Source organism: Natrix helvetica, assembly GCF_964273705.1.
Source record: "Natrix helvetica genome assembly, chromosome: 6".
Lineage (NCBI taxonomy): Eukaryota > Metazoa > Chordata > Lepidosauria > Squamata > Natricidae > Natrix > Natrix helvetica.
In genome coordinates this window covers 7,390,963-7,414,269 of record NC_138553.1, presented here as the reverse complement: position 1 = coordinate 7,414,269, position 23,307 = coordinate 7,390,963, and the positions used below count along the sequence as shown (strand labels likewise).

At 46.5% G+C, this 23,307-nt stretch overlaps 2 protein-coding genes across 2 annotated transcripts in view; both read right to left on the bottom strand.

Annotated features, from left to right (window-relative positions):
- The window catches only part of CELF2 (CUGBP Elav-like family member 2), an 834,627-nt gene that overhangs the window by 41,099 nt on the left and 770,221 nt on the right, over positions 1-23,307 (bottom strand). The gene's annotated exons all lie outside the window — the stretch shown is intronic.
- On the bottom strand, positions 32-12,529 carry PROSER2 (proline and serine rich 2). Its single transcript, XM_081957859.1, has 3 exons — positions 12,286-12,529; positions 4,723-4,954; positions 32-4,214 (listed from the first exon to the last, which is right to left on the bottom strand). Exons 1-3 carry the CDS (start codon positions 12,418-12,420, stop codon positions 3,205-3,207), a joined length of 1,377 nt encoding a protein of 458 aa, XP_081813985.1. The 5' UTR covers positions 12,421-12,529; the 3' UTR covers positions 32-3,204.

Here is a 23,307-nt window from a genome sequence, read left to right as displayed (position 1 = left end):
TGAAATTACAGGTGATGCTATTGCTTCAGCATGAGGTCAACATGACTAGTTTACTCTGGACTCGCAGGCCATCATGGCACCACGTCGACATAAAGAGGGCTTGAGATGAAATGGGAATTCACAGCATTGCCGCTACAATACACTTTAAGATCCAACAGGTACGGAGGGCATTGGGTCCAAGAAAAAGCTCTGTTTCTTATCACGCAGGACAATTTCTGGGCTCCCTACCTTCCAGGGCTACTCCCTGGAGTAAGAGAGCTGCATCCCCAAGATCCATAATATCAGACGTCTGTCATTCAGTACCAGTTTGCCATGAACTTGTGTGTGTGTGTGTGAGCGAGAGAGAGGGAGGGAAAGTGCTGGGGTGGGGGAGCTAAAGTTACAAAGTGAAGGTGCTACTCCAAGACATCGTTTCAAGGTCGCCTCGAGAAGAGAAGAATGCAATTGTAAGAGTGGCCATTATGTAGGTATGTGTAGGTATGCTGGTCTTGTTGTATTCGGGTCTTTTCCCGTGCAAGATTGAGATTGTCTTGGTAACGTTTCAGCGAGGTCTCACTCGCCATCTTCAGGCTGGTGTTTTGGGCTTAAAGCGTGGTCGAAGCTGCCGTCTTTCTATAAATCTTGGGGTGGGGGGACTTTGTTTCAGTAAGTGGAATGATTGGTTGTGTGGTTGTATCATGATTGGTAGATTGGTGCTGGCTGTGTGTCCGTTGTTGTTTTGTGTTGTAATGGTCTGGGTGGTGGGTGGGGCTCGTTTGTTGACTAGGGCTGGTTTCCAGATGTCTGGTAGGCAGGAGGTATCGTCATGTTTATTCATGTTGTGGGGGTGTTTCTCTATTTCGATAGCTTCCATAATTATTCTCTTGTTGAAGTGTTCAATTTTGGAGATTAATTTGGTTCTTTTGAAATCAATTTCATGTCCTGTTGCTTTAAGGTACTGGAAAAGGTAGGAAGTTTTTTCTTTTTTTTCTTACTGACACAAGAACGCAGTAAGAAAAAAAGAAAAAACGTCCTCCCTTTTCCAGCACCTTAAAGCTACAGGACATTAAATGCCAGCGCTGTCCGAAGACGTCTCCGTGATCATGTGGCCGGCATAACTAAATGCCGAAGACGCACGGAACGCTGTTACCTTCCCACCCAAGGTGGTTCCTATTTTTCTACTTGCATTTTTATGTGCTTTCGAACTGCTAAGTTGGCAGAAGCTGGGACAAGTAACGGGAGCTCACTCCATTACACGGCGCTAGGGATTCAAACCACTGAACTGCCAACCTTTCTGATCGACAAGCTCAGCGTCATAGCCGCTGAGCCACCATGTCCCTACAATTGGTCTTACAACAGTTCATTTAGTGAACGTTCAAAGTTACCACGGCACTGAAAAAGGTGACTTATGACCGTTTTTCACTGTTACAACCTTTGCATCATCCCCATGATCATGTGATCACTAGGCTTTAGGATGATTGTGGTGTCACACTTTTCGATCTTTTGACAAAGTCAATGGGAAATCAAGATGCACTTAACAACTGGGTTGCTAACTTATCCACTACGGTGATTCACTTAAAAACTGGGGCAGGGAAAGTCCTAAAATGGGGGACAATTCACTTAACAATTGGCACGCTTAACAACAGAACTTTTGGGCTTTAGTGAACTTCAGTCACTAAATGAACTGTCGTAAGTCTAAGACTACCTGTATCAGTTCTTTACGTCACTGGGTCCTTCACTCTTTGGTAGGCTCCATGTACAACTGTGTACCTAGTTCTAAGAGCTTATGTGAGCTTACATCTAGACAACCTCCAGATGTGTGGACTTCAAATCCAAGCACACCTGGAAAGGGCTCAAGTTGGGCTACCCTACCTTAATACAGGTAGTGTACCCCGTATTAGACGTGGTAGAGGAAAGAGCAGGTTATCATATGCTTCAATGTGAAGCCTAGGAGGTCAGAAAATGGGGGCGCCCAAGATTGCAACCCAGACTTATGACATATTGGGTCCCCCCTGTTGTGGCCCACCAGCGGCTAGTGGAGCTGGTGGCAGACTCAGACAGTGAGGAGGTTGGGGAGGAACACGGGCCAGTCCTGTAGTCTAGGGAAGGCTCTGATGAGGGCTCTGTGTTGAAGGCAGAGAGGGGGCCAAGGCTGTCTGACAGTTATCAGCTTCCTTCCGAGTCAGAGATCAGTGGGGCAGAAGAACAGCTGGAGCCTGTTCCCGATGTACACATGTGCAGAGATGCCAGGAGAAGGGAACAGCTAAGGAACAAGGGCCGACTCGGGAGTAAAGCCACAGGTGGATGGTGAATGGCCCCTCCCATAGGGAATAAAGAGGAGCGAAGGGAAGTGGAGTTTGCAGGAGACAATTAGTTCAATTCATTAGGGGGAAGATCTGTTCCTGACTTCTTGCCAAGTAATTGCTGCTACAGCATGGCGTTTAGAAGATATCGGCCTGGAAAATCTCCAAGCCTGATAAAAGGTCTGTACTTGTGAAATCTCATGAAAGACTGTTTGGCGGGACTTTGCAGGAGAGGAATTCCCTTTGACCTAAATAAAAGAGGTTTTATCGGGACGAGGAGTTGGCTTCGTGATCTTGGGAAGCCTCGGTCAGAACAACCCCATCATTTTTACACAACTGTTTTTTAGCAGCACAGGGACCGGGAAGCTCCAGGAAACAGAACATGGATGCAATGGGTCCTTTTGTCAAATCCAGCAGGCTCGATATTTTTCAAGCTATCAACCAAGCTGAAAAAATTTGCGACAGTCTCGCCAGCTACTCTGCAAAAGCAATGATCTGCAGTGTTAAATACTTGCGACAATCAGAGATAGCAGATTTATTACAAATTTGACCTTCCCGATACGTGTGGATATATACATTTATCCTTATAGAACTCCTTAATACAGTCCTCTTGGGATCTTTTGGGTTTTATCCAAGGGATTCCGACGTACGTAGCCAGTGACACACATACGGCTTACAAACGGACTGCCCTTTGACCTTCATTTAGCCTGACACTCTCATTTTCACCTGGGCTTTTATGAATGGCCTTGAAGTCTTCAATAAGCACGGTGAGTTCACGTTAAGGACATCCATCCCAAATGCCAGCAGAGAACAGTGACGTTCCAAACACTCAATATTTCCTTCGCCTGCATGATAAACAGAATGGATTTCATTGGAATATGTCAATCTGTCATAATGTTCTTTAGATGTTCTTCCCGTTCCATTATTCTTTCAGAAGTCCCAGTTTTCGTAGAGCCTTCTTCCGGGTTTCTTCTGTTGATCCACGGCCGGAAAATTGTACCGTGACACCTTTGGATTGGAGTCCTGCAGATTTGGGCAATGAGCTCAACTTTCTCTGTATGTCGAGGATGAGATCTTGTTGGGGTTGTCCAGAAATACTTGGCCAAGCAGACTTGCCATCCACAAAGTCAGCATCTGGCTTGACAGTCATTGTTTTGTTCAGGGTGGGTAACAAATTAGGATCCTTTTTCATGATTTCATGGATGTTTTGATAGTTACTTGGTGTACCGCATTCTTGTTCAGGCCTCTCATTCTTTGTAGTGGAAAGGATGTTGAGAGGATGGATGAGGTGGGCCCGAGCAAGAGTTCTCTCAACCAGCCTTAAACTACTCAAGGGTTCGTGGCCCGTGGACTCAGAAGGTAAATCTCGTAAAGGCAAGCTTTGGCTGGGACCCAGAAGTCCACGCTTCTGCAATCTCTCTTCCAACTCATTTATTAGCAAGGTTGAAGCGTTGACGTTGGCCAACACTTGCGCCTTGCGCTCTTGAACGTTGACGGCCGCCTTGGAGATGATTTTGCTGAATTCCCGCTCGCTGGCATTGGTGAAGCTGATGTTTTTTGGGAACCTCTGGGGTTTGGGGGCAGTTGGAGGTGGGGCACAAGGCTTGACTTGCTCCCTACTGCACAGAGTGGAGGAAGTGGAGATGGTCCTCCTCTCATTGGGGTCCTTTTCCTTTGGAGAAGGAAGAGAGGAAGAACTGCCTTTTGCCTGCTGCTCCAACAATTTCTCGGCAATCAGAAGTGGTGTGGGGATGGAGTGAAGGAGCTTTGGATGCAGTACAGTAGGCTGAATGGGATACATCTCACAGACCGGCAACGGAGGTGGTGAAGGCGGTGTTGGCGGAAGAGAAACTGGATGAAGACAGACATCTTCTTCTGATGGTTCAACATCCTCCAGCTTTGGCTCATCCAGCTTCCAAGTTTCCTCTGATGCTAGGAAGAAAAACAAAAGAACCTATTAGATTTGTTTTAGAAGTTATGTGGAATGGTCCATAGGTCTACGGAAATTCTCAGTCATCCAGGTCATGGTTGTCCCAAAGGTGTTGTTGTGACCTAGGTTTTCTGAGAAAGCATAAATCACATGCTTAGTCCCAAAAACCCTCTTTTATTTAAACGGATGTGAATTAGGGTCATTCACAGCGCGTAATGATTCACAAACGGTGAATGTGAAGAGTCCGACAGATGTCTGCTCGAGTTGCCAAAATCTTTCAGATAACCACCCACCTTTATCTTCCTTGAAACGCTGCCAGAGACCTAATTGCCAATTAGTTTTGCAAAGCCAAACGTCTCACCATCAAACGGAACTTCTCAGGGTTTGAACCGCGCAGAATGAACTGATTCTGGTCGGTTCAACTCCAACTGAGCAATCTTATCCCTTGGAAGTCCACCTCTTTAGTTCCCAGAACACGAATTCACACCTGTGCAAATAATTTCACTTTACCTGGTTCTGTGCTGTTCTCCGGTGCTGATGGGACCAATTCTATCAGCTCTTCAGACCCGGAATGGTCAGGTGTGTTTTCCTCCGCCAGCTTTGGGGAATTGCAGAAGACGCCACTGTCATGCAAGCCTTGTTGCTCCTCTACATCATCATCCAAAGAATCCATTGTTTCTTCGAAAAAAAGGAGAACGTCCTTTTCTTCGTGAGTTAAACCTTTCAACCGTTCATCTTCATCCTAAGATTTAACCACAAAGGAGAACTCAGGTTTTTGTATATGAGAAGGTACAGGCAGTCATTTAGTGACCTTTCAAAGTTACGACAGCAGTGGAAAAAAGCGATTGATGCCCTTTTTTCACCTTTACTGACACTGCAGCATCCTCATCGCACACGATCAAAATTCGGATGCTTGCCAAACTGGTTCATATTTATGACGGTCGCAGGCTCTTTGGGTCACATGATCCCAGGGGTGGGCTTCAAAAATTTTAGCAAGGGGTTCTTTGCCTGGTTGCTGAGTGGGTGTGGCCATGGTGGGCATGGCCTGTTGGCCTCCTGCACCATGGTGGCAGGGAGGTGTTTTTGCCCTCCCTGGGCTCCAGAGGCTTTCCTCGAGCCCCTGGGAGGGCAGAAATGGCCTCCCCAGGTTCCGGAGGCCCTCTGGAGGCCAGAAACGGGCCCATTTCCGGTCTTCTCAAACTTCCAGTAGGCCTGTTTTTCTCCCTCCCTAAGCCTCCATGCATGCCTTGTATTTACCTGCATCCAAAACTGGCTGTGTGGGGACTCCTGGGAGGGGATGGGCGGGGCCAGCCAAGAGTGGGATTTGGGGATTCTCCAAATTGCACAGGATCTTAACTAGAGGTTCTCCTGAACCCCTGCGAACCCCCAGCAGCCCACCCCTGCCCAGGATGGTGCAGGAGGTCAACTAGGCCACGCCCACCATGGCCACGCCCACCCAGCAACCGGGTTCTCTACCCGGTTGTTAAATTATTTGAAGCCCACCACTGGAGGGGAAGGGAGGAGGCAATTTCTCTCACCTATCACAGTCAAATTACTGGGACAATTTACCACCAGAAATGAGAAATGGCTTAATTGCTGCAGAAACAGTACACCACAGCAACTTGCCAAGTGCTGCGCGCAATTATATTGTTTCCACCCTGCCTTAAAACCCGTGCAAATAAAAGACCTTAACGCAATTTATCCAAGCACAACTATCCAAAAGAGCAACCTAATTATAGAATTACAAGACTGGATGAACCAGCTTTTTTTGTCTTGGCAGGAGGTGGCGGCTTTCGTTTGGCACTAGCGATTTGAGACAAAGCACCCAGAAAAAAAACCAACACACCCCAAGCAAAGGCTTAAAAGCAATTTTAAGAAGACTGCAAGAAGAAGAGACAGACGAAGACAGCTTAGAACAGGGGTTAGCAGCCTTAAACACTCAAAGAGCCATGAAGGTCCTAACCGGAAGCCCCCTGTTCAATTCTGAAGCCAACCGGAAGTCTGGTTCCCCCCACCATAGAGTCTCCTCCTAGTGCGGCGTCCTTCTTCCTCTGCCGACTGGAAGTCCAGTCCCACCACCAAATCTTCTCCTAGTGCGGCATCCGTTTTCCTCTACTTGTCCTAACTGAAATCCCTATTAATTGTGCAGCCGACCGGCGACAGGGAGCCACAAAAGGGCCATGTGTGGCTCCAGAGCCGCAGTTTGCCTACAGCTGGCCTAGAACCACCTCCTGTTTTGCAGAAGAATAAGAATATTGAAAAGCTAGAACCAACCCATTTAGAGAGTGGCAGCCCAGAACCACTCCTATTATGGATGAAGGGGAAGATCTCTACAGTCTACATGACATTTGTTTATTTGAAGAATGCAGATAAGGCCCACAGCCCAGAACCACCGATTTTATAGAGAAATGGGAACATCTTCAACCTAGAAGTGCCCCTATTTTGGATGAAGGTTCAGGAACGGACTGCCCAGAACCATACCTGTTTATAGACAGAAGGAGCAGATTCAGAAAGTCTAAATGACACTTGTTTTACAGGAGAATACTTTTTTATAGAACAACAGAGTTGGAAGGGACCTTGGAGGTCTTCTAATCCAACCCCCTGCCTAGGCAGGAAACCCTATACCGTTTCAGACAAGTGGCTATCCAACATCCAACAGTGTTGGAGCATTCACAACTTCTGGAGGCAAGTTGTTCCACTGATTAATTGTTCCAACTGTCAGGAAATTTCTCCTCAGTTCTAAGTTGCTTCTCTCCTTGATTAGTTTCCACACATTGCTTCTTGTTCTGCCCTCAGGTGCTTTGGAGAATAGCTTGACTCCCTCTTCTTTGTGGCAACACCTGAGATATTGGAAGACTGCTATCATGTCTCCCCTGGTCCTTCTTTCTCTTAAGCTAAACATACCCAGTTCCTGCAACCATTCTTCCTAGGTTTGAGCCTCCAGTCCCTTAATCATCTTTCTTGCTCTTCTCTGCACTCTCTCCAGAGTCTCCACATCTTTTCTACATCGTGGTGACCAAAACTGAATGCAGTATTCCAAGTGTGGCTTTACCAAGGCATTATAAAACAGGTGATCTGGATTCTATCCCTCTGTTGATGCAGCCTAGAACCACCGGTTATATAGAGGAACAGGGACCTCATTCTCAGCCTAGAACCATCCCTCGTTTGGATGGGGAGGAAGGTACAGACTGCCCAGAACCACACCTGTTTATAAGACTGAAGGAGCAAATCCAGAAAGCCTAAAGGACACTTGTTTTACAGAAGAAAGCAGGCGAGGCTCACAGCCTAGAACCAACTATTTTATAGAGGAACGGGGACCTCATTCTCAACCTAGAACCACCCTTATTTTGGATGAGGGGGCAGGAACGGACTGTCTAGAGCTACACCTGTTTATGAGATGCAAGGGGCCGATCCGGAAAGTCTAAAACACTTGTGTTACAGAAGAAAGCTGATAATGCTCACAGCCTAGAACCTTTACAAAGGAACGGGACAATGTCCTTTGTCTAGAACTGTGATGGCGAACCTGTGGCACGCTTGCCACAGGTGGCGTGCGGAGCCATTTGTTGGGGCGTATGAGGCGTTGACCTGTCAGCTCCAGCGCGCGCGCCGGCTAACCAGCCTTCATTTTCAGAGCGAAAAACAACCCAACGCGCAAACCAGAAGTTCGGGAATGGACTTCCGGTTTGCCCATAGGGGTGTTTTTCGCCCTCCGGAGGCTTCAAGAGGATTCCTGGTTGCCCATAGGGCCACTTTTCATCATGCCACGCCCACCAAGCCACGCCCACAGAACCGGTAGTCAAAAAAAAATTGAATCCCACCTCTGGATTAGACTGTTCCATCTTTGAAATCTAGTTTGTAGCACCGTAGACGAAATGATGTGCTTGCTTTTGCTCGCCCCGTCTGTCTAGAGCAGTGTTTCTCAAACTTGGTGACTTTAAGTCCTGTGGACTTCAACTCCCAGAATTCCCCAGCCAGCTATGCTGGCTGGGGGATTCTGGGAGTTGAAGTCCACAGGACTTAAAGTTGCCAAGTTTGAGAAACACTGGTCTAGAGCCCCAAGCAACCACAGTTAGCTTGGATGCTCGATGCTCTCACATGCTCATTAGGCAGGTTGAAGCATCACCCAGCCCTCCTTATGTCAATTAATGTAATCATCCGAAAATACCAAAAGCCGAAGAGTAAATTAGGCACCATGGAGCAGGTAAGGAAGCCGGATAATATAAGAGAGGTGCAATTTGTGTAGCTCCGAGCAATATCCTCACCCTTCTGGGCGCACGCTTGAGGATGAAACAGACACGAAGATGCGGCTAAGCGGATAATTAAATGCGTAGAGCGAGAATCAGCTCCGCTTTGACGTCAAACGTTTTAGCTCAAATCCTCCGGGAGTTACCACCACACACCCCAAACCAAGTATGACACGTAGAGATTTTTCCAAGCTGAGGTCTTTATTGTTTTCACACCTACAGACAGACTCTTGCTAAACTGAAGTAGCTAGTTATCTACATTGAGCATATACAGGTAGTCCTCGACGTAAAACCATTGCTTTTTGTCCGTTTGAAATTGCAACAGCCCTGGGAAAAGTGACTTATGACTGTTTTCCCACTCTTACAGCATCCCCACGATTAAAATTTGGATGTCTGGCGACTGACTCATATTTATGATGGGTGCGGTGTCCTGGAGTCACGCGACCCCCTTTTGCAAAGTTCTGACAAGCACCGTCAATGGGGAAGCCAGATTTCACTTAAGAACCATGTTAATAACTGAACGATGGCAAGGATTCACTTAACAACTGTCTCAAGAAAAGTAATAAAACAGGGTGGGGGGAGCTCACTTAACAACTGTCCCGCTTAGCAACAGAAATTTTGGACTCAATTGTGGTTGTAAGCCGAGGACCAGCTATGCTTTGGGAACTATTAGGGAGGAGTTGTCCTCACCCTCTTTCTCTCACATATGATATCTGGACTTAGTTGCCTCTTACTCCTCTGGAATTGTGGGACGTGGTGGCTCAGTGGCTAAGACACTGAGCTTGTCGATCAGAAAGGTCGACAGTTCAGCGGTTTGAATCCTAGCACCCTGCCTGGGCTTTTTGCATTTAAAAACCCCCACCTTTTGATTTATAGTTTTGATTATTAGGATAGATTACACAGTAGAAAGAAGAGAGTCATGATGTAACAGTGGAAAGACTGGATGGAAAACTGATCAAGTCACCCCAGTCCTTCTCTTTGTTAGACTAGATTTATCCAATCCCTGCAACTGTTCTTCATGTGTTTTAGCCTCCAGCCTCCTAATCACCTTTGTTGCTCTTCTCTGTTTCCGAATCTCCACAACTTTTTGCCTGTTTCTTTTGACATTTAGGGACGCAGTGGCTCAGTGGATAAGTCACTGAGCTTGTCAATCAGAAAGGTTGGCAGTTCAAATCCCTAGCGCCGCATAGCGGAGTGAGCTCCCATTACTTGTCCCAGCTTCTACCAACCTAGCAATTCGAAAGTACGTAAAAAAATGCAAGTAGAAAAATAGGAACCACCTTTGGTGGGAAGGTAACAGCGTTCCATGCGTCTTCGGTATTTAGTCATGCAGGCCACATGACCACGGAGAGGTCTTTAGCAGCGCTGGCTTTTCGGCTTTGAAACGGAGATGAGCACCGCCCCCTACAGTCGAGAACGAGTAGCACATTTGTGCGAGGGGAATCTTTAGCTTTTACCTTACTCCTCTAGAATGCAGCCCCTCCCTCCTGGGAATCCGCCTCCTCCCTACGTTGCATCACAAGGATGGTTTGTGTGTATGGAGAAGGTCCTTTACACCTTGTGAAATCTCACATTACGTCAAAAGATACTCCAGCCAGGTCACCTTTGATAGAGACAGGTTGTGCTACTTTTCCATTATTCCTCATGTTGCAACGGTTTGATTATGTAGTAACCCATGAGTAAATTGCAGTTCAGTGTCAACATTCAGAAGGGCTTTGAGAATCCATCTAAAGCTTTTTTGAGGGGGAAGGGGGAGAGAAAATATGGTTCTGGGAATGTTACACACTTTTTCTGTAGTTCAAAAAGTTGAGTGTTCTTGTTCTGACCGAGGCTTCCCGAGAGCATGAAGCAAACTCCTTGTCCCGACAAAAAACCCTTTTATTAATTTCCTGTGAATTCTGCTCATTCACATCCAGCAAAGTCTTTCAAGGGAGGATTTACGGACACAGACCTTCTCTGGCTTGGAGAGCTGACAGGCCGATATCTGCAAAACCTGGCAAGGAGTCTCGGAGAGTCACCAACCAATTAAGCGAACTAATTGTCTCCTGCAAACTCCACTCCCCTTTCGCTCCTCTTTTATTCCTCTGGGAGGTGCCATTCATTGTCCACCTGTGGCCTTACTCCCAAGTTGACCCCTGTTCTTTAGCTGTTCCCTTTGTCTAGCAACTCTGCGCATGCGCACTCTGGGAACAGGCTCCAGCTGTTCATCTGCCTCACTGATGTCTGACTCTGAGGGCAACTGATAACTGGCATATGGCTCTGCCCCGCTCTCTGCCTCCGACACAGAGCCCTCATCAGAGCCTTCCCCAGACTCCAGGACTCGCCCATGTTCCTCCCCAACATCCTCACCAGTGGCGTAGCGTGGGTTGTCAGCACCCGGGGCAAGGCAAGCAATTTGCGCCCCCTAACCCAAGGGCGGCCCGACTGCAGCTGCCCCTGGGTCTGCATTAGTCAAGTGAGGCTCTCCATGCTGGCCTCCTGCCTTCCTCCCGAGGAGGAGTTCGAAGGGCAGCGGGAAAAGGCTCGACTGAAGGGAAGCAGGTGCCGCGGGGGTGGGAGGCGCAGCGGGGGCTTCGGGAAGGCGCCGGCTCCCCGGGGCGCTCCAGGCGGAGCGGGAGGACGCGGTGGCGTTACAGCTGCGGGCAGACAGAGCGCAGCGCCGCTCTCCTTCGGCTCCCGCGGGGGCGGCGCGGCGGGTCTTGGCTCCGCTGGGAGGTAGGCGGTGCGCAGGAGGGGCCTGGACGGGCCGGGGCCGGGGAGCTTAGTTCGCAGGCCGAGCCGGGCGCGGAAAGAGGCGGCCACAGTCCGGCAAAGGGCGGCGCGGGGCGAGTCAGGGCGCCCCCCCCCCAGATGTTGCGCCCGGTGCGGCCGGCCCCCCCTGCACCCCCCACGCTACGCCACTGATCCTCACTGTCCGAATCTGCTGCCAGCTGCACTGGCCGCTGGCGGGCCACAACAGCTCTCTTCTTTTGAGCTATCCTGTTGCTCCCAAGAAGGAGGACTTTCCCCATTGTCTTGAAAACTTGACCAGTTGACTGTTAGATTGGGAGAAGATTCATTCATTCATTCATTCATTCATTCATTGATATCCCATCTTTATTGTTTTTATAACAAAGGCAGAAAACGTACAGAATACTCCTTCCTCTTCCTATTTTCCCTACTACAACAACCCTGTGAGGTGAGTCCGGCTGGGGGAGAGGGACTGGCCCAAAGTCACCCAGCTGGCTTTCACACCTAAGGTGGCACTAGAGCTCCGAGTGTCCTGGTGATTGACTCAGGGTGTTTAAAAAGCGTTAAAGTTGGATAAAGATAAAGGTTCTCCTTGCACATATGTGCTAGTTGTTCCCGCCTCTAGGGGGCGGTGCTCATCTCCGTTTCAAAGCCGAAGAGCCAGCGCTGTCCGAAGACGTCTCCGTGGTCATGTGGCCACCATGATTAAACACTGAAGGTGCACGGAATGCTGTTCCCTTCCCACCAAAGGTGGTTCTTATTTTTCTACTTGCATTTTATGTGCTTTAGAACTGCTAAGTTGACAGAAGCCGGGGAAAGTAATGGGAGCTCACTCTGTAACATGGCGCCAGGGATTCGAACCGCCGAACTGCCGACCTTTCTGATCAACAAGCTCAGTGTCTTAGCCACTGAGCCACCTCGTCCCTCTAAAGGTGGATAGAAATCTAATAAATCATTTAAAAAAAAATTCAAAGCAGGCCACCAATAAGATAAATTACCCGTAAGGTATCATGCCTTGCCCAACGACTGCAATCCAAAGCTACATATTCTAGCCGTACAATATAAAAGTTAAAAGATGCTTCTATCTCCAGACACTTACCAAAATTGAGTGTTTTCGATGCGGGCAACTTTTCCCACTCTCAAGGTGATGTGTGTTTTCCAAGTTTCCAAACTGGACCTCCGAAGGAATTTCATATCCCATTCCTGAATAGTCTGACACCATGTTTCTTGGCATCCCCACCTAGAAAATGTGTCCTTTTTGGTAAGAGAGTCTCTTTCTCATGCAATGTGAAACACTCGCGGATCTCGAGCAGAGATTTTCAATTTTTTCCCGCCCGGCTGTTCTGCAAAAAAAAAGGAGAGAAAGAAGAGGAGAGAAAGGTCATTAAATTGAAAACAAAAAGTCCCGACATGAATTATTCTGAAATGAAATTATAAATGACTTTAATGTCACATGGATCAACACACTGAATTTCCTTCCTCTCTGGATGCTTCCCCATCTGATTTAACTCGCAGACACATACATCAAGCAACAGACAGATATATCCCTTAAGGCAGGGGTGTCCAAACTTGGGAACTTTAAGACTTGTGGACTTCAACTTCCAGAAAGGGGAATTCTGGGAGTTGAAGTCCACAAGTCTTAAAGTTCCCAAGTTTGGACACCCCTGCCTTAAGGTTTTTTTTGTTGTTGTTAATAATTGTGCTCTTCAGATTCAATCAGCAATCCTGTTTATTAGCAATGCTCTATTTACTTCAATAGATGCTCGAAGCATTCAATGAATATTATAAATGTATTAATTTAATAACTTGCTCAGAATGTAGGGATGGAGTAAGATACTGTTCTGGCCTAGGCTTCCCAAGAGCATGAAGCAAACTCCTTGTCCCGACAAAAAAAATCTTTTATTAATTTACTGAGAATTCTCCTCATTCACCTCCAGCAAAGTCTTTCAAGGGAGGATTTACAGTCACAGACCTTATCTGGCTTGGAGAGCTGACAGGGCGACATCTGCAAAACTTGGCAAGGAGAATCACAAACCAATTAAGCAAACTAATTGTCTCCTGCAAACTCCACTCCCCTTTCGCTCCTCTTTTATTTCCTCTGGGAGGAGCCACTCAGCGTCCACCGGTGGCCTTACTCCCAAGTCGACCCCTGTTCTTTAGCTGTTTGCCTGCCTCACTGATGTCTAACTCTGAAGGCCGGAAGAACAGAACTGAGGAAGCTTCTTGGATGGGAAGTGAAATGTTTAAAAGGGTAAAGCAATTATAAACATGTTTTTAGAGGCAGAAAGCAACTCCCCCCAGTCTTTCTTAATAGCCCACAGCAGATGCCAGCACGTAAGGAGATAAAGAGCTGATTGAAAGAAGACGTCAGCTGTCTAGATGGCCCCATTCATAAGCAAGGCAAACCACTGCAGGCAGAAATCCGTTCAAGACGGGATATTTCAAAACTCCTTGCAGCAACGTTTGGCAGCTAAAAAAGGCAGAACGGTAGGATTAGAACAAGCAGCCCCTCACCCAAGATCCAACACAGGACGAAAGCTATGAGCCACATGAAGCCCATATTGCACAAACCCCAAAGTTACAGAAACTAGAACGATCCATCCATCTATTCAGCCAGTTGTTCTGCTGACCCAGATCTGCATGCTGTTCAACATTAAATTTTCTTTCCAATCGGCCTCCATGTTGTTTCCAGCATCTTTCTCTCAGCTTGGAACTGAACCAGATGGATTTTTTTCCCCTCAACCCTGGGATGATGGGAAATAGTACATTTAAAGCTTCAGGAATAAAAGTTATCAGACTGAAACAGCATCCAAAGCCAGAACAATTTGTACTAAGCACTTTTTTTTCTTTTTCTTTTTTCTTTTTGCAATCAACAGGAAAAATCTAACCAGCCACATTATATAGCATTGCACAACGAGGAAACTCAACCTATATGGAAGTGGATAATCAAAACAAATGTCTGCTTTATCTGTAGTTAATTAATGGCTTCCATCCAGAGACATTACAATAGATGCAATATATGCCCAAGAGATAAGAAGAGTTGTTGTTAAGGGGTTGATTTCTGTATGCTTATTTGGTTACGACTTGCAGGTTTGAAATAGGCCCTCACAAATCTTAAGAGAGCAATAAAACCTGCATTTCTAGGGCAGCCAGCTAAAATTAAACATATCTCAAGGTTTTCAGGTGCTGCTAAAACTGGGGAATAAGACATCTAAAGGAGAAGGAGCTCATTAAAAAAAAGATAAATGCGAACACCTGAACAAGAAGTTGCTAAGGAAGAGACATTTCCTACCAAAGAATTCATCTGTTCAAAAATGGATTTCTAGGGCAAGGTGCTTTTGACGTTTGGGGGATTTTAATCTCGGCTGCCATTTAGATATTTTATTATGTTGTGGTTGCTTAGGATGATTTTAACTCCCGTTAACTGCCCGGAGTTCAAGATTTGGAGATGCGCAGTCATAGAAATTGAAAGAAATGGAGAGAAATAAATCCCGTGTCCTTTAAAAATAGCTGGCCAGGATTTTGAGCAATAGGAACACACTCCTTAAGCCAAAAACAGAAGATATTTGCTGTCTGGTAAACTTAGGTCAGAGCAGGGCTGAGGTACAAATCACACTTTGGACCCCAGAAAAGCAGGAGAGGAAAAAAACATAAGCAAAGAGAATCTTATCTTTTCAATGCTTCTTCTGAGACCCCCTTCCCCAATCTGGGCCAGGGGCTTTCTCTTTTGAAGGAAAAGATGTCATAGTGCACCTTCCCCCCCCCCCCCCCCGACTTCAGCTGTCTGTTCCATCCCTGCTGTCTTGCTAAAACAGCTTATCAAGAGTAAACAAGTGATTTGCAAGAAAACTGGGGGTACTAGAGTTCAGAAATAACATGATTGATCGCCCTGATAGTTATTGCATGAAACATAAGGGGGAGCGGGAGCAGGAGGGAGGGAGGATTCCAGTCTATTCCAATTTAAAAAATCAATAATTACAGGGAAGAGAAAGGAAGGAAGGAAGAAGAGAGGTGACAAGGAAGGAAGTGAAGGAAGGAAAAACAGAAGACAGAGGAAAGAAGGGAGGGAGGGAGGAAGAAAAGACAGGAGAAAAAGGAGGAGGGAAGGAAGGAAGAAGAAGGAAAGAAGGGAGGGAGGAAGATAAGGCAGGAGAAGAAGGAAGAACAGAAGAGAGGAAAGAAGGAATGGAGGGAAAGAGGAAGGAAGGAAGGAAGGAAGGAAGGAAGGAAGGAAGGAGAGAAAGAAAGAGAGGGGACAAGGAAGGAAGGGAAGGAAAGAAGAACAGGAGACAGGAAACAAGGGAGGGAGGGAGGAAGAAAAGACAGGAGAAAAAGGAAGGAGGGAAGGAAGGAAGGAAGGAAGGAAGGAAGGAGAAAGAAAAGAAGGAAGGGATGAAGGAAGAAAAGATAGGAGAAGAAGGAAGGATGGAAAAACAAAAGAGAGGAAAGAAGGAAGGGAGGGAAAGACGAAGGAAGGAAGGAAGGAAGGAAGGAAGGAAGGAAGGAAGGAAGGAGGGAAAGAAAGAAAGACACGGGGACAAGGAAGGAAGGGAAGGAAGGAAGAACAGGAGACAGAGGAAAGAAGGGAGGAAGGGAGAGAGGAAGAAAGGGAGGGAAAGAGGAATGAAGGAAGGAAGGGAAGAAAGAAAGAAAGAATTTCAGAACACTCATATTTGGCTCACATAGTAATTGAATTCTCATATGGCATATAACAAATTCCTGACTTCAATCTGGAACAATCAGCACAATACTCAAGGGCATGGATATAGGTCTTGGGAAACATTCCCCGAGGTCTACTCTGCCTGGCTTTTTAAATGAATGATTGTTTATTAAATAATAACGAGCAACGTTATTAACATTTGACAATCAGTTTAAAGATGGGAACGCAGCAAGTTGCGCATTAGGCAGATCCTCTCTTCACAGGGAAGCCGAGGCCCCAGAAGGGAATTCAGAAAAATCCATCGGCACAAAGGCCCCCTTATGAACAATTCTCCACCCACAGGGATTATTTTATAAGAGGACCACTACAGTATATATAGGCCAGGGGTCGGCAACCTTAAACACTCAAAGAGCCACAAAGGTCCTAACCCGAAGCCCCCGTTCAGCTCTGGAGCTGACCGGAAGTTCCCCCACCATAGAGTCTCCTCCTAGCGTGGCGTCCTTTTTCCTCTGCCGACCGGAAGTCCGGTTCCCCCATCATAGAGTCTCCTCCTAGCATGGTGTCCTGTTTCCTCTGCCGATCAGAAATCCGGTTCCCCCACCATAGAGTCTCCTCCTGCGTGGCGTCCTTTTTCCTCTGCCGACCGGAAGTCCGGTTCCCCCATCATAGAGTCTCCTCCTAGCACGGTGTCCTTTTTCCTCCACCTGTCCTAACCGAAAGCCCTATCAATTGTGGAGCTGACCAGCGACAGGGAGCTGCAGCAGAGGGATGAAAGAGCCACATGCGGCTCCAGAGCCACGGGTTGCTGACCCCCGATACAGGCTGACATTTCAAAATGTCCTCCCCGCCCCACGAAGCTAAAAGAAGTCTGATGATCTGCAGCTTGAACCGAGGATGCCGAATTCCCACAAAGACATTAAGTTTATCTGTGAATTTTCAGCTCTCCCTCTCATTATAACCCATCTCACAGAATGCTTTGAGGGATGAAACACGCCATGCAGGATCTCCAGCTCCTTAGGGAAAAGGAATACATGTAGTCCTCAACTTACAACGCTTCATTGAGAGACATGGAGAGTTACAACTGCACTGAAAAATGTCATTACCATTGCAGCGTCCCCGTGATCTAATTTCAGAAGCTGGTCAAACTGACTCATTTTTATGACGGTCGCGGTGTCCTGGGGTCATGTGACCCCCCCCTTTGGCGGACCTTCTAACAAGGAAAGGCGATGGGGAAAGCCCGATCCACTTAACAGCCGAGTCATTAACTTAACAACGGCAGGGATTCATTCAACAACTCTGGCAAGAAAGTTTGTAAAATGGGGCAAAGTTCCCTTAACACTGGTCTCACAGAACAACAGAAATGTTGGGCCCAATCGTAGTCATACTTCAAGGTCTACCTGTACAGATCGACACAGAAGAAAGATCTAAATCAGGGGTGTCAAACTCAACACCCGCAGGCAGGATTTGACACACGGGGTGCTTAAATCTTCCCCACAGGGCTGGTCTGGAAATACCAAAGAACTGGCCCATGATGCCTCTGCCAACCTCCTGCAGCCTGTTTTCGGCCTCCTGCAGCACACTGCCGGCTAAAAGAGGCCCATTTTCGGCTGGCGGAGTACTGCAGGAGGCCAGGGAGGCAGAAAACGAGGTGCAGAAAACGTGCCCTGTTTTGACCAGCAAAATGCTGCAGGAGGCTGTCCAGGCCAAAAACGTGGCATGGGGGCTGCATGTGGCCCCCAGCGTCCTATTTTGGCTGGCAGGATGCGTCCGTCCTGTCTCCCCCCCCACCTGCCCGCAGAAGAGAACTACAATGTTGATCCGGCCCTCAAAGAAATCCATTTTGATACCCCTGATGCAGACGTACCAACCTCTCTTTCTACTTTGAGTTTGGAAGTTTGCATGGCCAAGGCCCATCTCTTCATCCCTAGGAATGGTAGTTGCCACTATTCTTCTACTCATTTAACATGGACCTCCTGACTGGGGTGGCCATTAGTGCATTGCTATTTAGTTTTGAGTTCCAAAATGACTTTGTTTGGTTTTCAAACCATGTTCTTTGCGGATCTAACTGAGGAGACAATGACAAAGCCACGAAATGATGGTCTTTGTGGTTTGAGAGATGACTCGAAAATTACATTTTAAAGTCACGAGGTAGCCCCTACCTCAAGGCTCAACTTCTGTCATGCCAGAGGCATCAACAGTATATGTTAATTAGAAGCGAACCACAAATTTTGGGAGGCCAGTAATTTAATTTTAACTGGCCGTCATTATGTTGAGTTGTGAGACCGAGCATCGTGACAGGAAACGAGAAGCATCCTGCAATCTTAGCTCTTCCTGGTGGCTTTGAAATGAGCTGGAGTGACATTTCCCAGAATTCCCAGGGAGTTTTGGAATTCTGGGAGTTGTTCTTTTGGAATTCTTTGGCGTTCCGGGAGTACCCAACACACCTGAAGAAGTATCTGTTTAGGAAAGGCTGAACTGCCCTATTAGTTGTATGACATCTTCCACTTCCTCTCCATAGTTAGGTTTCTTTCTCCATAGAAATATATTTCAAGACTGTCTTTGCAGCCAGATATGCAAATATATATAGTTGCAAAGGAATTTCTAAAATGCATTCCTGAGAAGGATAGGCATGTAGCCAACGAAACACCCTTAGAAAAAAACGGTCTAACAAGTCCCTTCAAAGGATGCTGACTTTTAATTCCTAGCATTTTTCCTTGCTTACCTTACTGGTTGAAGATTGCACCTTGCTAAGGTCTACCTAGAAGCAGGTCAATACCTGAAACTGCCTTCCTACTGAAGCCCCAGAAGCACAGAATCAAAAACCTCCTTGGTTGGATCATTGGTCCAAAGCACCACTGAAGAATTGATTCTAGGAGAGGACAGGTGTCCAAAATTCCCTCTGTATTATGAAGTTGAATGGTAGATGGTTCAAAGCACGGATGAAATCCAGCAGGTTCTGACAGGTTCTGGAGAACCGGTAGTGGAAATTTTGAGTAGTTCGGAGAACCGGCAAATACCATCTCTGGCTGGCCCCAGAGTCGGGTGGGAATGGAGATTTTACAGTATCCTTCCCCTGAAGTGGGGTGGAAATGGAGATTTTACAGTATCCTTCCCCTGAAGTGGGGTGGAAATGGAGATTTTGCAGTAACCTTCCTCTGCCACGCCCTCCAAGCCATGCCCACAGAACTGGTAGTAAAAATATTTGAATTTCACCACTGGTTCAAAGGATTCTTGAAACACCTTTCAACAGTGGAGTACCCCAAGGCTCTGTTTTAGGCCCAGTACTCTTCAACATCTTCATCAATGACTTGGATGAGGGAATAGAAGGGGAACTCACCAAATTTGCAGCTGACACCAAGCTGGCAGGAATAGCCAACACTCCAGAAGATAGGCTAAAGATACAGAAGGATCTTGACAGACTTGAACATTGGGCGCTATCTAACAAAATTAATTCAAGGGTGAAAAAAGTAAGGTTCTATATTTAAGAAAAACCAAATGCACAGATACAGTATATGTGGTACCTTGCTCAACAGTGGTAACTGTGAGAGGGATCTTGGAGTCCTAGTGGACAACCATTTAAATAGGAGCCAGCCGTGTGCAGCAGCTGCCCAAAAAGCCAACACAGTTCTAGGCTGCATAAATAGTGGGATAGAATCAAGATCACGTGAAGTGTTAATACCACTTTATAATGCCTTGGTAAGGCCACACTTGGGATACTGCATTCAGTTTTGGTCGCCATGATGTAAAAACGATGTGGAGACTCTAGAAAGAGTGCAGAGAAGAGCAACAAAGGCGATTAGGGGACTGGACGCTAAAACATATGAAGAACGGTTGCAGGAACTGCATTTGTCTTGTTTGATGAAAAGAAGGACTAGGGGAGACATGATAGCAGTCTTCCAATATCTCAGGGGCTGCCACAAAGAAGAGGGAGTCAAACTATTCTCCAAAGCACCCTGAGGGTAGAACAAGAAGCAATGGGTGGAAACTAATCAAGGAGAGAAGCAACTTAGAACTGGGGAGAAATTTCCTGTCAGTTAGAACAATCAATCAGTGGAACATCTTGCCTCCAGAAGTTGTGAATGCACCAACACTGGAAGTTTTTAAGAAGAGGTTGGATAGCCATTTGTCTGAAGTGGTGTAGGGCTTCCCGCCTAAGCAGGGGGTTGGACTAGAAGACCTCCAAGGTCCCTTCCAACTCCGTCATTCTATTCTACTCTATTCTATCCTTGATGAACCTTGATGCACAATGCAGATGGGCAATGGACAGTTCTCTGCCTCATAGAAGAGCCTATTTTGTTTTTAAGGAATTATATTCTGACCCTGTTGGACTAAGCAAGCTGGATTTGAAGTTAAGCAAGGTCGGCCTTGGCTAATAAACGGATGGGAGACCACCATGACCTGCAGGCTTGGCAAGGTAAAGGTAACCGAGAACAACATCGTCAAAGAAAGACTTGGCAAACCGTTACTAATTTGTTGCAAGAAAACCGCAGGGATGTGTGTCTACCGAATGACCAGGAGTCAAAATAAAGCTTACTGTTTAGCTAAACCAGGAAATCTCCAAAGTGGGCAACTTTATGACTTGTGGACTTCAGCTCCCAGAATTCCTCAGCTAGCTTTTTTTCCCATGGAATGGCTGGATGAAAAATTCTGGGAGTTGAAGTCCACAAGGCTTAAAGTTGCCAACTTTGAAGACCTCGGAACTATACAATGACAAATTTATCATTTATCGATCGATAAATTAAGGCTGAAGGAGAAAGAGTGGATCGAGGTCACCTGCACGTGCCTTAAGCAGGATGAGAAACTAGCTCTCCTTGCACCTAGTTTAGCACCTGATTCACTTTGCCATCCTGGTTTATGGACTGAGAAGAGAAGCACTGGTTTAAAATCCTCCCCCCTCCCCGGGACCTTCTAATCCCATGTTTTTCAAATTTGGCCACTTGAATATGTGTGGGGTTCAACTCAACTTTATTTTACTTAATTTACTTAACAACTGTCTCAATTAGCAACATAAATTTTGGGGTCAATTGTGGTCATAAGTCGAGAAGTACCTGAAGGCCACTGCACAAATTGCATAAATCCAACATATTTTAATAGATGCAAGACCCAAGAGGAAACTCCCAGGAATCCCATTCATAATAAACTGATTTTCATCAGACCGAAGTTCAGGAAAGTGTTCCCAGTGGAATGATGTGGAATTATATAGTTTGAAACCTGAACTAAAACACAGCCTACAGCAGGGGTCTCCAACCTTGGCAACTTTAAGACTTGTGGACTTGAACACCCAGAGTTCCTCAGCCAGCCACAAGTCTTAAAGTTGCCAAGGTTGGAGACCCCTGCCCTACATAATTTTCCTCCCCAATGATATTTCAGAGTTGCAAAACAGGCAGCCATCTAAAACACCATTATCAGTTTCCAGAACATAGAAAACGTATTTGGTTGCCACCTTTAACTATTAAGAAAGGAAAAAAAGAAAACTGTGAAAAGAAAGAAAATAGGAGAGAATTACAAATTGTTATCAGGGGACAATCCTCCCCTCCCATTTTGCAAATAGAAGGTTATTTCCGAGTAGGATACTTGCACAATAAAAGCACCTGGAAGCACCTAACTTCTGGATTATGGTATACCTATAAAGGTAAAGGTTCCGCTCGCACATATGTGCTAGTCGTTCCCAACTCTAGGGGGCGGTGCTCATCTCTGTTTCAAAGCCGAAGAGCCAGCGCTGTCCGAAGACATCTCCATGATCATGACTAAATACCGAAGGTGCACGGAACGCTGTTACCTTCCCACCAAAGGCAGTCCCTATTTTTCTACTTGCATTTTTTACGTGCTATGGAACTGCTAGGTTGGCAGAAGCTGGGACAAGTAACGGCAGCTCACTCAGTTTCGTGGCGCTAGGGATTCGAATCGCCGAACTGCCGAACTTTCTGAGCAACAAGCTCAGCGTCTTAGCCCCTGAGCCCCCGCATCCCTGGTGTACCTATCCGGCACACAAGTCAGCAGTTCAAACTTCAAGCGCCCTTTGCCATACTTTTAGGGAGGGGTTAAAATGGATTGCACACAATTTAAATACTGCCCTGTAATGCGTTTCTCCAATAAGAGGTTCATGAATGAAAGACATCATACCTCGATTGATTCGGAGTGAGATAACATCTGTTGGTCCCTCCTTAAGCCAAATATTTTTGTCTGGAATTGTGCACAAATTGTGCAGGAGTAGACAGTTTAGGAGTTGCCGATGGTGGTAACACAACCTCCCTGCCTGATTCTGAATCACTTTCTCCCTATCAAACCTGACTGCTCTTATCGTACATCACACAAGATTTTGCAATCAGCAACTACGAGACAAGAGGGGGAAAAAAATGGGCCGATGCATTTTAAGTAACCTACTTTTTAAAAACAGCTTCCTGAATAGGTCATAATGTGCTGAGTTCATTCATTGGGCTAAATTATAAGCAGCGTGACTAGACTTATCTAAAATCTTAGGACTAATTCAACAAGTTAAAGGGAGGGCTCAACTCACAATGGAGCCTGCCCACCATGGTCATAAGTCATGGAGGTCATAAAGCAAGTCACTCACGTGATCGATCTGATTTTAGGACCTATTTTTTTTGGGGGGGGGGGGAAGCAGTTGTTAAACGAATGCTGCAGTTAAGTAAACCCCTTGTTTACTATGGGGCATTTTTGCTGAAAACTAGAAATAAACCCTGGTTTTCATCAAAAACATAATTGCAGGCAGGGCGGCCCTCTCAAGCTTCATGGCAGAGGGTTGCAGGAGGCCGTCGCAGATGGAAACGGAGCTCGGGAGCCTGTTTTCGCTGGCAGAGCGCTCGGCCCGCCACAGACGCCCGCGCCACAAGTGACGTCAAGCTGGCCACGCCTCCTGGCCACACCCCATGCTCCCCAAGGTCAAACACAATCCTGATGCGGCCCTCAATGAAATCGAGTTTGACACACCTGCCTTATACTATTCCGGACAAACAGCTGTCCTTTCTATAGAACAGAACAAAACAGAATAGAATAACACAGTTGGAAGAGACCTTGGAGGTCTTCTAGTCCAACCCCCTGCTTAGGCAGGAAACCCTATAGTATATCATTTCAGACAAATGGTTGTCCAACATCTTCTTAAAAACTTCCAGTGTTGGAGCATTCACAACTTCTGGAGGCAAGTTGTTCCACTGATTAATTGTTCTAAGTGTCAGGAAATTTCTCCTTAGTTCTAAGTTGCTTCTCTCCTTAATTAGTTTCCATCCGCTGATTCTTGTCCTGCCCTCAGGTGCTTGGGAGAATAGCTTGACTCCCTCTTCTTTGTGGCAGCCCCTGAGATATTAGAACACTGCTATCATCTCTCCCCTAGTCCTTCTTTTCATTAAATTAGACATACCCAATTCCTGCAACTGTTCTTTGTATGTCTTAGCCTCCAGTCCCCTAATCCTCCTTGTTGCTCTTCTCTGCACTCTTTCTAGA